Below are 16296 nucleotides of genomic sequence, written 5' to 3'. Positions count from 1 at the left end.
CAGTCAACACCGGAAATCGGCGGAAAAATCAGGAAGAAAAAAAAAATCAACGTCGGAGACCAGCGATCAACGGCGGCGACGGGCGAAAGTATACACAAAATTAAGTTTTGAATCATAATTGAATAATTTGTGAAATTTGATGTCAAATTAATTAAAAGATGAAATTGAGCATATTAAAACGTGAGGGGTATTTTAGTGTTATACAATGAGATTCTTAGGGAAGAGACACATGAAAAATGCTGCTTAAAACCTACGACTTTTTTAGCCGATCGGCGATCACGATGACAATGATTGCTCCTTCTCTCTCTCTCTCTCTCTACCCTCCTGTATTTGACTTGGCCAAGTCAACTCCCTCTAATTTCTCTCTCCTCTTACTTTTCCCCCCATTTCTTTGAAGTATCTTCTTATTATCTTATATATATATATACAAACATACAAGAATTTGCATTATCATCACAGCTGAGCCACGTCTCTGTTTACTGATTGGGCCAGGGGGGCAAAAGGGGATTAACGTAATTAATTCTCTTTGTCTTTTTGTTTGGATTCATTTTTGTCCGTATAGAGTATAGTAATTAATGACGATGTGTTTTATGAAATCGGTATTTGGGAGTTGTCTGATTCTAATAGCGTTTGCGTGTTGGTTCAATGCGAAGAGCATCGAAGCATTTGGTACGTTCGGATTCGATATCCACCACAGATATTCGGACACAGTTAAGGAATTCTTGAATCTCGATGGGTTGCCGGAGAAGGGTACGGTTGACTACTACACCGCCATGGCCCACCGCGATCATCTCTTGAAGGGCCGCCGCCTCGCCACCTCCACCACCGACAGCCAACCCATCACTTTCTTTGGTGGCAACGAGACATACCGGATCAGCTCTCTTGGATTGTGAGTTACTCGATCGCTTGTATGCATTTCTATAAGTGTTTCTCCAAAATAATCCATTATGAAATTAGTCTTAGCCGTTGATTATGCTAATTAATTAACTATCTTGACTTGGATATCAGTTTTGAGTTTTCCTAGCTATCTGCAAACAAAACTTATTCTCAAACACTGCAGATATTTTGCTTCAGCTCTGTTTGGTTCATGGATTTTGAAACGAGAAAAATGAAAACACGAAAGAATTTGAAAATTCGATGTATGTTTGGTTCTCAGGTATAAAAAGTGATGAAAATGATTTTTAGAGGGAGGAGGAGAGAGAATAGAGAGAAAAGAGAGGTCATCGGGACGACCGTCCGTCCCGACATAGAAATAAAATGCATAAAAATTAAATGTCCTTCCACTTGTAAAAACATCTTATTATGTCCTCCTTATATTTGCAGCTTGCACTATTCATTTATTACCGTGGGTACCCCTCCTTTGGAATATCTTGTGGCACTCGACACCGGCAGTGACCTATTCTGGTTACCATGCGACTGCACTACTACCTGTTTGCGTAGCTTGAACACCACTTCCGGAAAGGTACTTTAAATAGTAATTAAGTTATGCCATTATCTTGATAGCCTACATATTATTTTTGTAATTGCCTTTATTTAAATCTCCAATCTGCTCCTATATAAAAATATCAATGCAACAGCCGTGGAAACTAAACATATACAGTCCTAGTACATCGACATCTAGTGTGCCAGTTCCATGCAATAGCACTATTTGTGTCCGACCACAAAGAGGATGCTCTACTCGACTCAATGCTTGTGCTTACCAAGAAGTGTACCTCTCCGCCAACACCTCAACCACAGGCATATTGGTTGATGATGTTTTGCATTTGGGTACAGATACCGATCCACAAGAACCCATCGATGCCCCAATTACATTAGGGTGAGGGTGCTTTCTTTTCTAACACGTAAAGTTTTTTTTAAAATTAGAGTAAACAAATGGTTGCTAAATGCAATTGTTGGAGATATATTTATTAAATGACTTCCATCACTAATAGATTAAGTTTTTTGGTCGATGTGATCAGTTAACATGATATTAGACTCTGATCAAATGAAAAATCATGTATTCGAATTCCACCGCTACCCATTTCAAATATTCCATCTACAAGGTTTTTTCATTACTAATAGCTTAAGTTTTTGGCTGATATGGTCAGTTAAGAGCAATAAACCCTTGTTTGATAATAAACTCTAATGAATTTTTTTGTTTAATTCAGATGTGGAATAGTTCAAACGGGTGCTTTTGTGGATGGTGCTGCTATAAATGGTCTATTCGGACTTGGTATGGACGGTATATCCGTGCCAAGCCTTTTGGCTAGCAAAGGTTTTACGTCAAATTCTTTCTCCATGTGTTTTAGCCATGATGGACTTGGAAGAATTCAATTTGGAGATAAAGGGAGCCCCGACCAACAAGTAACTCCATTTAATCTTCGACAATTATAGTAAGCGTTAAAAAACTAGTTATAACCTTTATCTCTCTTTTATTTTTCAATCTTGATTTAATTTTTGAGCTTTTTGGCAGTCCAACATATAATGTCACTGTGACGAACATTGTCGTGGGCAAAAACGTCACCGATGTAGAGTTCTCAGCAATCTTCGACACTGGCACGTCGTTTGCATACTTGAATGATCCAGCTTACTCAGTTATTGTACAAGGCGTAAGTTAGTTACATAATGTTGTTATATTCAATTTTGTCGTGTGAAAGTCTTGATTCTGATGAACTTTCTATCTTTCGCAGTTCGATTCTCAAATAACCGAGCCACGTTATGTACCTCCGAGGAGAATTATATTCGACTATTGCTATTCGCTGAGGTCCGTTAAATTTGTCAGTAAACTTTTTTTTTTAATAATGATTGTGAATTATTTTTGTCTCATGACTTCTATTCGCCTGCAGTGCAACTCAAGAGAGCTATAGAATCCCACGGTTGAATTTGATAATGAAAGGTGGAGGCGATTTTTTTGTGAAGGCACCAACATTTGTGATTCCACGGGAGGTGAGATATTTTTACGGTATCGATTCTTTAGAGAATTCCATCTTAAAAATAAGCGCTAAAATATCTTTATTCATAATATATGCAGGGGGGGTTCGCATATTGTCTGGCTATTGTCAAAAGCGAGGATATTAATATCATCGGACGTGAGTATTTGAATTATATATCAGTTACATTGTTGCTAATTGTCTCGTCTCGAGTCAACCGCATGTGACGGAAGTAAAATTCAGCGGACAATGAAATTTTTGGTTGCACTATTAATGTTCAATTTTGCTTGTATTGAATTGTCTTGCCTTCACAGAAAATTATATGGAGGGTTACCGCATAGTCTTTGATCGCGAGGAGATGGTTTTGGGTTGGAAAGAAGCTAACTGTGAGTTTATTTCAATTATCTTTTTGCTATAATTATCGATATATTTCCACGAGCATGCACTCAATTTCGTTATTGCATTAAAATCTTTAATAATCTCAGGTTATGATTCCATCGAATCCAATACTCCACCTATAAACAAGGGAAGCCCCGTTAAAAGTCCTCCACCTTCGGTTTTTACACCGGAAGCCACTCCCGTTTCATCACCGCCTCCACCACCACCACCACCGCCGCCAGCAACAACGAGGCCATCATTTTTTGGAAATGGAAATGGTGTTGCCGCCCGTTTGAGTTCCATGACTACCGGACTTGTGATGGTCTTACTCACCACTTTAGCTCTTGTTTAACCTCATTCAATATTCTTTGCATTGTTTGAGCCATTTGTTTGACGGTATATATACCACAGAGGACTTGGAATATTGTATCAATTCTTTTATGTGTGATTGCCTATGTACATAACACATGGTGATTTCAACTTCAATAATTTTTCTAACACTTTTTTTCCGAAACAATTTGGGATGGTGATGTAGTATTCTGGATTTTCTTTTAAGTTTGTACATTTTGAAAGAATTTATGGTCCCGAATTCGTTTAATACGGAGGTGTTATAGTAAGTGTTATGTCACTTATAAACATGCAGCGGAAATATAAAAACAATACTCAGATTTAAAAATGTTCACAAGTAAAACTTGTGAACTTGCCATTTAAAGGACGTTAAAACTTATATTAAAACAATATTACAAGAATACAAAGAGAAGAAGTACAAGAACTTCTTTCGTATGAATGAATCACTACCTTGATCATTCTTACAACCAAATCTAGAAACATAAAAACTATATACTAAACAATCTAGACTACAAAGAATGTACTCATGAGGAGTACGTACAACAGATTTTAAAAACACACTAAAACTCTCATATATTCTCTTCAGCTCTCGGTTTTTGTTTCTTAGAATCGATCAACTTCCCTGAGTCTTGAAGCCGGTATTTATAGACATTCCAAGCTTCCACTCCTCAACCCATGATCTGCAAGAAAACCGACTACAAGAACACTCAAGAACATGGGTTAGTGGGTTAGTTTAGTAGTTAAGATAATATCCTCAATTTAACCCACTAAGCATTATACTTAGCCCACTAAGCACTACTTAGCCCACTAAGTACTACTTATTCTATAACTAAAATTTAGTTTAAATATAAGAGAGTTAAAAACAGATTGTGGAATTCCACGTGTTTCAAACTCCATTTTTTTAACTTTATGATCAAAACTAAATTTTAGCTTAACTCCCCCTGAGACATTGCTTGAGCTCCCCCTGAATTTGATAACCAATATAGCAATAACAAAATGTTGAAGATCAGTTCAAAAACAAATTCAACAAAAATAATCCAACACAATTCAACAAACATAAACGAACAAAGGTGCAATCCTAACATAAAAGTTCAGAGGGAAAATAAAAAACTGAACAAAAACAAATATTGTTCATAACAAAAATAACTTTAAAGAAAAATATCCAAAGTCTCCTCAGTATCAGCTGCTGCTCCTCCATCACTAGCACTGGACGACCCACTGCTTTTCTCTGCTCCTTCTTCTTCACCCTCATTCTTTTCTTCTTCTTCATTAACTTCATGCGCTCTGCCTCTGGCATCCAAAGGATGAGAAGTCCCTGCTTCAACTTCATGACTAGCTTGTTCTCCCCCTTTTTGATCAGAAAGAGCAATCTGGAGCATCTCCACCATGGATTGATGATAGGTAATCTGAGCTAGGGAGTGAGTAAGCTGTCTTAACAAAAGATCTCGAGGAACAGAGATATTAGTAGCAAAGATGTCAGGGGTTTTGTCAACATGAGAAGCAACACCTTCAGTACCAAGATTATTTTGACCTGATTCAGTTGGGAGAAAATTATCTCCATTCCAGGGAATTGGGAGAGACATTTATCATGCCAAGTGGAGTGTAAAGATATTCTGATTCATCTTGGCCCAAATTTTGAGAAAGCAGAATGGAGTAGATGAGAGAAGGATAGGGAAGATGAGTGGAGGAAGAAATTTTCTGTGCAAGATTACTTATGTTGTTGAAGAAAAGTTTGCCAAAATCAACAGGTAACCCCACCCCTAATTTATACATGAGTACTGCATGAGGTTTAGTAATAACAGAGACATTTTTTGATGGAATCCAATTCATCACTGTGAGTCTAAACATGACAGAGTAAAATGCAGTAAGTTGAGAAACTTTGAATTTGTTGGGGTGAGCAGGCCAAGATTTGAGACGATTTCCAGAAAGAGTTTTACAAACCTCAGTGAAATCATCATAATTATCCTCATCAATCACAGTAAGAGTTTTTAAGTGAGAGTTGATAATTTTGGGAGAAAAATAAAAAATAGAATTGCGCACAAAAACTTTTCCAAAGTTTGGAGAATTTTTCTTTAAAAGTGAGGTTTGTAAATTGGCATAAAATTCCTTCACAATAGAGGGATCATAAGGACAGGCAATCTCAACTAGACTAAGGATGCTTCTTTGATAAAGAAAAGCAGTGATCCTATGTCTATCAAACTCATCCTTGAAAAATTTCTTTTCTCAATAAATTGGCAATTCATGATTTGAGGACCTATGTATGAATCAGATTCAAAATAAAAAGTGGGACTGAAAGCGTTGTTTACCTCAAAAGGGGTTGACAGATCCTTCCCATCCAAGTCTAGTTCATCATCCTCTGAGGGTTCCTCTTCTTCTGAGTCTTCAATCTCATCAGGGATGTATGCTGGCTCAGGTGATGCAACAGGTGGAGCAGCATCTTATTCCATCTGGGATGAGTCCTCAGAAGAGTCACTGTCTGACTCTAAGGGTGGCAGATTTTTGAGGAAAGAGGCAAGGGGCACATCCCAGCTGTCATCACTTTTCTCTTCCTCTTCAGCCTGGGAAGATGGTGCATCCACTTGAACAGCTGCCTCTGCCAGAGTTTCCAGAGGATCTTCATTTGGAGCTGAGGGTGTAGGAAGTGAGGTTTCTTCTGTGGTGGCAAAGTCTTGGGCATCAACAGTGGGGATATCTACATGCTCAGCAGAGGACATCCCAGAAAAATGTGGCATTTCTTCATCTTCATAAGGAACAGCATCCTCAGCAACACTCTGAGGGGCATTGTCAGAGACAGTAAGTGCATCAGCATTTTCAGGAATATGTGCAGCAACATCTTCGGAAGCAGGATGTTGAGAAGAGGCTGCTGCCATGTTAGTCTAAAGTGTCTCCCCCTGAGTTGATGCTGGTGGAGTCGAGTCTTTAGAGGATGACTCAGTGGAGCTTGAGGAGAGAGCTTGGGTTTCTGGTTCTGCAAAGGTAGGATCTCCTTTTTCATCATATGTTTCTTCATCAACCAAATGGAGACCTCTTGGTGGGTTTTGTCTAACTGGAGTACGACCGCCTCTGCCGCCTCTTCTTCCAGCTCTACCGCCTCTGCAAAGAGAGTTTGCTCCCCTCAGGCGTTGTGACCCAGTAGTATTCAGATCTGGGAAGGGATTCATGCGCTTAGACCGGCGAGTAGAGAATCTTCCTGCAGTGGAAGAGGGACCCAGGTTCTGGGAAACGTCTGGATCGGATTCAGCTCGTCGCCGGGCTCAATGAAGCTGATCGGCATGGCTTCAAGGTTGACAGGATGAACGATGATGGCTAAATTAGGGTCTGCTGGTTCAGGTGCTGCAGCATCGTTGTACACATCATCAACGGCCGGAAGCGGATTTCTAGGAGGAGATACCATGGTACAGTAGAGAGAAGGTAAAAAAAATATTGAATTGCTTCTTGTGCTTTTGATTTTTGAGGGTTAATTTTCGGAGAGAGAAGCAAGAAATTTATAAGCCCAAATTTTTGCAGAAAAATTGAAGTGGGGAAGGTGAAGAAGTGGCGTGCAATTTTCTTGGAGAGAGTGTGATTAAGGGGAATAAAAGTTATGTGGCAGTTTAAAAAAAACGTGACACATGGCACAATAAGGAGTGGACTTAGTGGAAGAAAAAAAGACTAACCCATGTACCCCATGTCCCATATAAATTGTGATAATTCAATAATAATAATAATAATAATAATAGTAATAATAGTAATAATACTCACAAAAATTTACACATAAATAATAAATATATCTTTTATTGTTTAATAGTGAGAAAAAATAAGAAGAGGAAAAAAAAATGGCTAACATGCATAGATTTTTTTTTTTAAACTCTTATTTTCAAGTCAAACATTTCACATGGAATATGATCAAGTGTTCAGTTTGAAAGTTCCTCTGTTACTAAGATATGACTTTTCAAGGTAGAGGAGTTTGGCTTATGTGAATATGATTGTTCTCAGAATGTTTACATGAAGCATGATCACGTTTCAAGGTGAAAGACTTCCAGCTACTTATTTAGAGAATAATATATCACAATGAAGCCTTTATTCAAGGAAGCTAAGTTTCAGTAAAGTATGTTGCAGCTTAAGATGTTTGATGAGGTGCTGCAACATGCTTCAGGACATGTTTATTGAGTACACATCCCGAGAGATTTTCAAAATTTAGAGAACCTCTCATAATCTAATGCCTTTGTAAAGATGTCAGCCAGCTGATCTTCTGTAGGAAGATACTTTATGCATACTATATTTTTCTCAATTATATCACGAATAAAATGATGTTTAATATTTATGTGTTTTGTTCGTGAGTGTTGAACTCGATTTTTTGAAATATAAATAGCACTTGAATTATCACAATATATGGTCAAGGTGTCACTGGTTAACCCATAATCCCCCAACATTTGTTTCATCCAAATTAGTTGGCCACAACATCCTCTAGCAGCAACATATTCTGATTCAGCTGTTGAAAGTGATACACAATTTTGTTTTCTACTAAACCATGAAACCAGGTTATTCCCCAAAAAGAAACATGCACTTGATGTGCTTTTTCTGTCACTAATATCCCCAGCCCAATCAGAATCACTAAAACCTATCAAATTGGTATTAATGTCTTTGAAAAACTGAATACCTAAGTCTACTGTACCTGCAACATACCTAATAATCCTCTTCACAACTTTTAGATGAGTGACTTTGGGATTAGCTTGGTACCTGGCACACACACACAGACACTAAACATAACGTCAGGTTTGCTTACAGTTAGATACAGAAGGCTTCCAATCATGCTTCTGTATAGGGTATTGCAACATCCTCAGCAACATCGTCCTTGGACAATTTTTGACTTGATCCCATTGGAGTTTTCATGTGTTTGGTTGACTCCAACTCAAACTTTTTAACCAGATTGAGAGCATACTTCTTTTGATTTACAAAATTTCCTTCACCTGTCTGTTTGATTTGGAGTCCTAGGAAGTAATTTAACTCTCCTACCATGCTCATTTCAAAAGTGCGAGACATAGAATCTACAAAAGACTGTGATAGGTTAGCACAAGTAGAACCAAAAACAATATCATCAACATATATATATATGTACAATAATTATATGGTTATTTGTTCTTCTAACAAATAGAGTTATGTCTGCCTCTCCTCTAGTAAACTGTATTTCAAGTAAGAAGTCAGTGAGTCTTTGATACCAAGCTCTAGGAGCTTGTTTAAGACCATACAAAGCCTTCTTAAGCTTGAACACATGATTAGACTTCGCAGAATCTTCAAAACCCTTGGGTTGCTCTACATATGCATGCTTCTTCATTTAATACACCATTTAGAAATGCACTTTTGATATCCATTTGATACAATTTGATTTTAAGAAAACAGGCTGTAGCAAGAAGTAACCTAATAGATTCAATTCTAGCTACTGGAACAAAGGTCTCATCAAAATCTATACCTTCTATCTGAGTGTAACCTTGTGCTACTAACCTAGCCTTATTTCTAACAACTGTACCTTTTTCATCAGTTTTGTTTTTGAAAATCCACTTAGTTCCTATCACATTAACATGACTTTCTCTATGAACTAAGTACCAAACATCATTCCTAATGAACTGATTCAGTTCTTCATGCATTGCATTGATACAGAACTCATCCTTCAGTGCTTCTGCAATATTCTTTGGTTCAACTGAAGATACAAAGCAAGTAGTTCCAGTTAGTACACATTCAGAAGATAAATTTGCAAATCTTACCATATCTCTATAATTCACCCTCTCTTTTCTTCTGGTCCTTATCCCATCAAAGATATCTCCCACAACTTGAGTAGAGGGGTGATTTTTCTGGATTCTACTTGATGGTTCCTTTCTGCAGACATCATGAGTTGGCTGCGTTTCAGCTTCTGTGTTCTCCGTAGGAAGTATTGAGTCAGATGTGGTAACACTTGGCTCAACACTCTCTTCTCTTGACACTGGACTATTTATATCTGGAGCACCTTTGGTAGTAGTGTCTCCACCGATTGTTTCTCCTTCAGCAATCATGTCATCAACTTCATATTCAGCTGTTTTACTGCGGAGATAGGCAAAATCATCAAATACCACATTTACAGGTTCAATAATGGTTCGAGTTCTTAAGTTATATACTCTATAGGCATGACTGTTATTAGAGTATCCAACAAATAAACTCAAATCAATTTTTGAATCAAATTTAGCTAGATGATATCCGTCATTTAGGACATACCAAACACATCCAAACACATACATCTATTCTAGATTAGGTTTCTTACCATAAAGAATTTCATATGAAGTCATCATAGACCCTAATCTTAGATACACAGGATTTGAGATGTGACAAGCTGTGTTGACAGCCTCAGCCCAAAATCTTTTAGACAGATTTTTTGCACTCATCATTACCCTAGCCATCTCCTAGATAGTTCTGTTTTTTCTTTCAGCAACACCATTTTGCTGAGGAGTTTTTGGAGCATAAAATTCATGATTTATGCCCTTTTTATTACAAAAAGTATGAAATAAAGCATTCTCAAATTCTTTTCCATGATCAGACCGTATTCTTCGAATAGAAACTTGAAATTGAGTTCTAACAAACCTGTACAAATTTCTGAAAACTTCAAAAGTATCAGATTTTTCTCTTAAAAATTTCACCCAAGTATATCTCCAAAAATCATCAACACACACAAATACATATTTTTACCACCTAGACTTTCTACCTCTATAGGACCCATAAGGTCCATATGTACAAGTTCAAAACAAATGGTGGTCCCAACGTGTTGTAACACTTTGTGTGGCACTCTAGTTTGCTTCCCCTTCTGGCACATTCCGTATATAAGGATGTCCTTGATCTTGAGATCTGGAATTCCTCTTATGGCATTGTACTTGTTGAGAAACTTCAGATTTTTGAAGTTTGTGTGCCCTAGTTTCTGGTGCCACAGCTCTACTTCACTTACTCTTGAACTCTTGCATGAGATGGTGTCACCTGTTTGATAACAATTGTCCATTGACATGGAACCTGTCAGTACACAATGATTTTGATTATCAAACACAGAACAACAATACTTATCAAATTGTACACGTAGATCATCATCACACAATTGACTAATACTGATGAGATTTGACCCCAATCCTTCAACATGTAAGACATTTGAAAGTTTTGGAAGTCCCTCAACATTGAGTATTCCACGTCCAACCACTTTGCCTTTAGCTCCTCCTCTATAGGTTACACGACCACCATTGAGTGTATGGTAGTTTGATAGAAACTCTTTAGTTCCAGTCATGTGCCTAGAACATCCACTATCAAAGTACCATGAACCTGAAATTTTAGCATTTAATGAAGTGTATACTGCTTTGCACATAAGTTTACCTTTGGGAGTCCATATTCTGCACTCATTTTTGGTAAACTCTACCTTTTTCTTGGAGGTATTCCCTGGAGTGATGTGACTCATTCTGTACAACATTTTGTCACTACTTAGTTTCTCACAAAATGGACGGATATGTCCTGGTGAGAAACAGTAATGACAAATGTATCTCCTTATTCTGGACTCTGGAGTGGTGATTGTAGAATTTCTGCATTCTTTTCCATTTGAGCCCTTCTCTTTTACAAAGACAATTTCCTTCTTCTTTACTGGCTTGTGTTTCTTCACTTATTTTTTGAATCCTAGACCTTAATTTTTGTTGTACTTCTCCAGTGACACAATCTCTTCAAGTTTATAAGTTGTGCCGGTATTCATCCTCTTGATTGCTAGAGTTGCTTCTTTGAGTTCATCTTTCACTTTTGCCAGTTCAAGATCCTTCTTGGTGATTCCAACCTCCAAATGAGTGATTGTTTCTTTAAGGGAAGAATTTTCCTTGTTGGCTGCATCTAGAGCATGAGTCTTCTTCTCCAAGTCGCTGAACAATTTCTTATACATTTCTTCCTCATCTCCCACTGTTTCTTTACTGTATTCTACAGCATTCAAAGAAATAGAGTTCAAACATGTATAATGATTATCATCTAACTCAGAAATTTCAGTTCCTGAAAGTGTTTCAGAAAGTGTTGCAACATCTAGAGAAACTCCGTGTGATTCTGTTTCAGGACAATTTTCAGTGATATATCTGACAGAAAGAGCCTGTTTAGTGGGTTGCTGCTCCCCTGTCTGTTTAGGTTGCTCTTTCTCCTCACACTGACAGCACAAATCAGGCTCATTCATCTTCTTCTCAAGGTATTTGCACATTCATTAGCATAATGTCCAAATCCTGAACAAGCCCTGCATTTAATATGATCCAAGTTAGGTGGTTCATAATTTGAACGAATAAATGGAGAATTTTTTAAGGTGTTTTGAGAGGATGTTTGATGAAATGTTCTCTGTGTAATAGATCTGTTCCGGGGCTGAGTTTGTCGATTTTGTGGAGAGTCATCTGGAAATAACTGTCTGGGCTTGATTCCACTTCGTCTGTATGCCCTATTGAATTTCTGAATCTGAAATGCCACATTGTTGAAACATTCCTCTGAATCCTCTTCATACTCCGTAGCAACTTCTTCATTTTCTAATTCTGCCTGGAGTGCATTTGAGATGGCCTTACCTTTCTCCTTTCTCTGATCTTCAAAGTTCATCTCTCTAGAATTTAAGCTACCAATTAATTCATCCAGACGTAGAGATTATGTGTCTCTGGCCTCCTCAATTGCAGTAACTGTCATGCTGAATCTTTCTGGAAGAGTTCTCGGTACCTTATTCACCAGTGTCTCATTGCTCAAAGGACCACCTAAGGATTGAAATTCATTAGCTAAATCAATCAATTTCTCATTGTATTGAGAAATTGTTTCAATTTCTTCCATCCTCAGTCTCTCAAATTTGGAAGAGAGTAATCTGAGCTTAGTTCTTCTGACACTGTCTGGTCCTTCACAATGTAACTGAAGAACCTCCCATGCATCCTTCGCAGAAGTGCACACTGAGATCAATTTAAACATGTTTAAATCTACTGAATTAAAGATTGCATTTAACACTTTTGAGTTTTGATTGCCATTTGATAGATCGTCTGTTTTCCACCATAATTCTGGTGTTGGAAATACATCCCCATCCGCATCTGTTATAGTTGGTGGCTTCCATCCAGTAAGAATAGATCTACAGGCCCTCTCATCAATAGCTTTGATGTATGCCCTCATCTTGACTTTCCAGTAGGTGTAGTTTGTACCATCAAGTACAAGAGGTCGCATAGTAGCAGTCATCTGAGTATCCATCACGAATTCGAATCTGAAAATAAATAGGAACAAACACTTAGTATACAAGTGTTGGCTCTGATACCAATTGAAAGAATTTATGGTCCCGAATTCGTTTAATATAGAGGTGTTATAGTAAGTATATATTTCACTTGTATAAACATGTAGTGGAAATATAAAAACAATACTCATATTTAAAAATGTTCACAAGTAAAACTTGTGAACTTGCCCTTTAAAGGACGTAAAAACTTATATTAAAACAGTATTACAAGAATACAAAGAGAAGAAGTACAAGAACTTCTTTCTTATGAATGAATCACTATCTTGATCATTCTTACAACCAAATATAGAAACATAAAAACATAAAAACTATATACTAAACAATCACTACAACATAATTGGCATTTTATAACACTATCTTATAGCGTTTTTTCAACAAGTGCTATTATTACTTTTTAGGGTTAAAAGAATTAAAAAAACAAACGCTATAGATTAGCCGTCCCGCAGGCCCATGAATTTTTTTTGGTCGCAAAAGAATAAATTAGATTTTTAGTGAGAGAAAATTTCATTTAGCCTAAATATCAATTCTTTCCTCGCAAAGCCAGTAGTGAATGTTTACTCTCTTCGATCTGCCGACCAACCCGACTCCATCGTCTTCCCGTTTCTCTTCCTTCCAGTCCAGACATCTTGTTCTCAGTATACATTTCTCTCATTAGTTTGGATTTTTCTACTTTTACTTTATTTGCAAAAATCCCAAATTCTACTCAATTCATTTGCTCTTACTTTCGGTTGTGAATGTTCTTGTTGGGTAAAGTATGGGTTTTATGATTCCCATATATTTTAGAGCCCAATTGTTTATCGAGTTATGTGAAAATTGTTGAATTTTTATAAATCTCATAAGGTTCTTTTAATATGATGACTGCGAGAAACCAGTACTTCTCATAGGGTTGATTTATCTTTTCTTATTAGGGTCATTTTGTTGAGAAATTGGTTAAGATTTTGTGTTGGCTCATAAAATTTAGATACATATAACACTTATTTTATCATTTACGGCAGATTTTATTTTACGGAACAATCATCTTCCCTCTTCTCTGTTGAAATTATAAGCAAATAGCACATATTCAAAATGGAGAAATACTTTCGGCGAGTACTCTTCTTAATGATTTGGGGATTTGTCCACTAATTGTAAGTGTAGAAGAACTTGTATTATTTTTATTTTTATTTTTATTTTCATTATATGCTCATCTTAATATTGATAGTTTTGACATGTTATTCCAATGATTTTAACATTATTGATTCATTACCTAAAAATAGGTGTGCATTTCTATGGTTTTAGAAGCATTTTATTGATTGGCTTACTGATAAGTGATAACCATTGATGTTCGGTTATGAATTGTGATTCATGGTGTGGCCATCTATTCGGCCTATGAAGGTAAAATCTTAATGCAAGTGGCTGTAAATTCATTATAAATTTTTTTGTAAGTTTTTACTGAAATGTGCAGTATATGTACTTATTACTTGCAGATCTAGTCTATAACAGCTTATTCTGGTCTTCTTTACATGGCATAATGTCTTTGCAATTGTCATCTTTGCTACTCTAGTGAATTTCAATCACCCTTCCTTCACGGTTAGCTTGAGAAAGCCAACTGATAACGTATCGCTTTGAAATTCATAATTTTCAAAGTTTATTACCAGTTGCAAGTGGGCTAAATTAATTACAAACACATGTAATTATATAGTATGTTTCAAAGTGCCAGAATGTGTGTTATTCCATATGGGAAATAGTATGCATTTTCTATCTGATTACGAATATGGTATACTGCGAATGCTGAAGTTCACTAATCCATACGAGTAGTTCAAATTATTGAGTCTGCGTTGAAATGTACTTAAGTAGTATCTTGCAAAGATTTTAATATTGTATTTCTATGTTATTTTTTACAGAGAAACTTGGAACCTTCAGAATTCAGAGTTCAGAGTTCAACAAAAATACTTGCTGATTTGAAGGCAAGAGAATATTGGAGATCTTTAAGCTAGAAGCTTTTGTTCCCTTCAAATAATGATAAGTGTCAGTTTTTTATTGTAGGCCATATTTTTTATTAAGACAATATCTCTTTTCTTTTAGTTATGTAAGCATATTGAATAATAGTGTTAGCCTTTTTATGTTCATGTATTAACTTGGTTAAGATATTAATGACAATATTTGGTGATATTATACAGTATTGTCCATATATTTTACTAAAACAGGATTGTTATATTATTATGTTTATTATTTTCTTGTACAAATTTATTAGAAAAAATAATGGGTTCCATAGCATTAATTAAATAAAATTAGTGACGCAAAAATAGCTCACAATTTAACGCTATAGTATGACATAACATTTGCTGAAACAGTAAACGTTTAATACGTGCTATAACACAGTAAATAATAGCTCAACAAAAACGCTATGCGTAGAAATTTTAAGATAGCATTTACAAAACGCTATGGAAAAGTCCCAGTCTATTATAGCTCCGGCAGACATAGCGTTTGTAAAAGCGCTATAATAGCTTACGATAGCGTTTTTCAAACGCTATGGATGATGCTTTGTGGTGTAGTGAATCTAGACTACAAAGAATGTACTCATGAGGAGTACGTACAACAGATTCTAAATACACACTAATACTCTCATATATTCTCTTCAGCTCTCGGTTTTTGTTTCTTAGAATCGATCAAATTCCTTGAGTCTTGAAGCCGGTATTTGTAGACATTCCAAGCTTCCACTCCTCAGCCCATGATCTGCAAGAAAACCGACTACAAGAACACTCAAGAACATGGGTTAGTGGGTTAGTTTAGTAGTTAAGATAATATCCTCAATTTAACCCACTAAGCATTATACTTAGCCCACTAAGCACTATTTATTCTATAACTAAAATTTAGTTTAAAAATAAGAGAGTTAAAAACAGATTGTGGAATTCCACGTGTTTCACATTTTTTGCTAGTTTGTCATAAGACATGTATGCAATATTGCATAATTTGGAACTTTCCATTTTCAGTTTTGGTGAGTTTGCGGCCCAAAGTGTAATTATTCTTAGTGAATTGGGCGCCCAGTACTCTTTTTTCTCCCGAGTAGCCTAATTAGCAGAGTCGGCCCAGCTTATGGTCATGTGTCTTGACCTGGTCTGTGTTTAAGTGATACTTTGATCTTGATCGACCATATATTTGGTGCAATCGCCACCACTCATTCTCCATCACTTAAATACCAAAAACTAACTCTTACCCTAATTCTTTTATTGTTGACTTCGCTGCTCTTCCCTCTCTTTTTTCTTGTTGTACTTCCTCTTGTTTTTTCATGTCGTTTTCCGGCGACTGCCTTGGCAGGCATGCCGTACATGGAGAGCATTTATTAAGTATATATTATTTGCAAATAAATTTGAATGAACTAAATTTATTTGGAAAATAGAAAAGTTGGATGTCCGTTTTTTAATTGAGTGC

General features: G+C 36.5%; 1 protein-coding gene across 1 annotated transcript; it reads left to right on the top strand.

Annotated features, from left to right (window-relative positions):
* The first annotated feature begins 441 nt into the window (after positions 1 to 441).
* LOC105958452 (aspartyl protease family protein 1) lies at positions 442 to 3804 on the top strand. Its single transcript, XM_088814186.1, has 10 exons — positions 442 to 889; positions 1324 to 1462; positions 1578 to 1816; positions 2148 to 2372; positions 2453 to 2588; positions 2670 to 2743; positions 2826 to 2925; positions 3011 to 3068; positions 3224 to 3295; positions 3395 to 3804. The coding sequence occupies exons 1-10, from the start codon at positions 576 to 578 to the stop codon at positions 3637 to 3639; spliced, it is 1602 nt and encodes a 533-aa protein (XP_088670312.1). The 5' UTR covers positions 442 to 575; the 3' UTR covers positions 3640 to 3804.
* The last annotated feature ends 12492 nt before the right edge of the window (positions 3805 to 16296 follow it).

The sequence above is a fragment of the Erythranthe guttata genome, chromosome 14, assembly GCF_056151865.1.
Source record: "Erythranthe guttata isolate IM_541 chromosome 14, IM_541, whole genome shotgun sequence".
In the NCBI taxonomy this organism is placed as follows: Eukaryota; Viridiplantae; Streptophyta; class Magnoliopsida; order Lamiales; family Phrymaceae; genus Erythranthe; species Erythranthe guttata.
The sequence above is the reverse complement of the archived record's forward strand: the minus strand, read 5'-3'. Positions and strand labels throughout refer to the sequence as shown.

What these genes read in the sequence shown, in the direction of transcription:
- LOC105958452 (XM_088814186.1), top strand. Translation starts at nt 576, where the DNA reads ATGACGATGTGTTTTATGAAATCGGTATTTGGGAGTTGTCTGATTCTA. An exon ending in TTTAATCTTCGACAATTATA is followed by an intron (nt 2,373 to 2,452) that starts GTAAGCGTTAAA and finishes GCTTTTTGGCAG; the next exon opens with TCCAACATATAATGTCACTG. An exon ending in CATTTGTGATTCCACGGGAG is followed by an intron (nt 2,926 to 3,010) that starts GTGAGATATTTT and finishes TAATATATGCAG; the next exon opens with GGGGGGTTCGCATATTGTCT.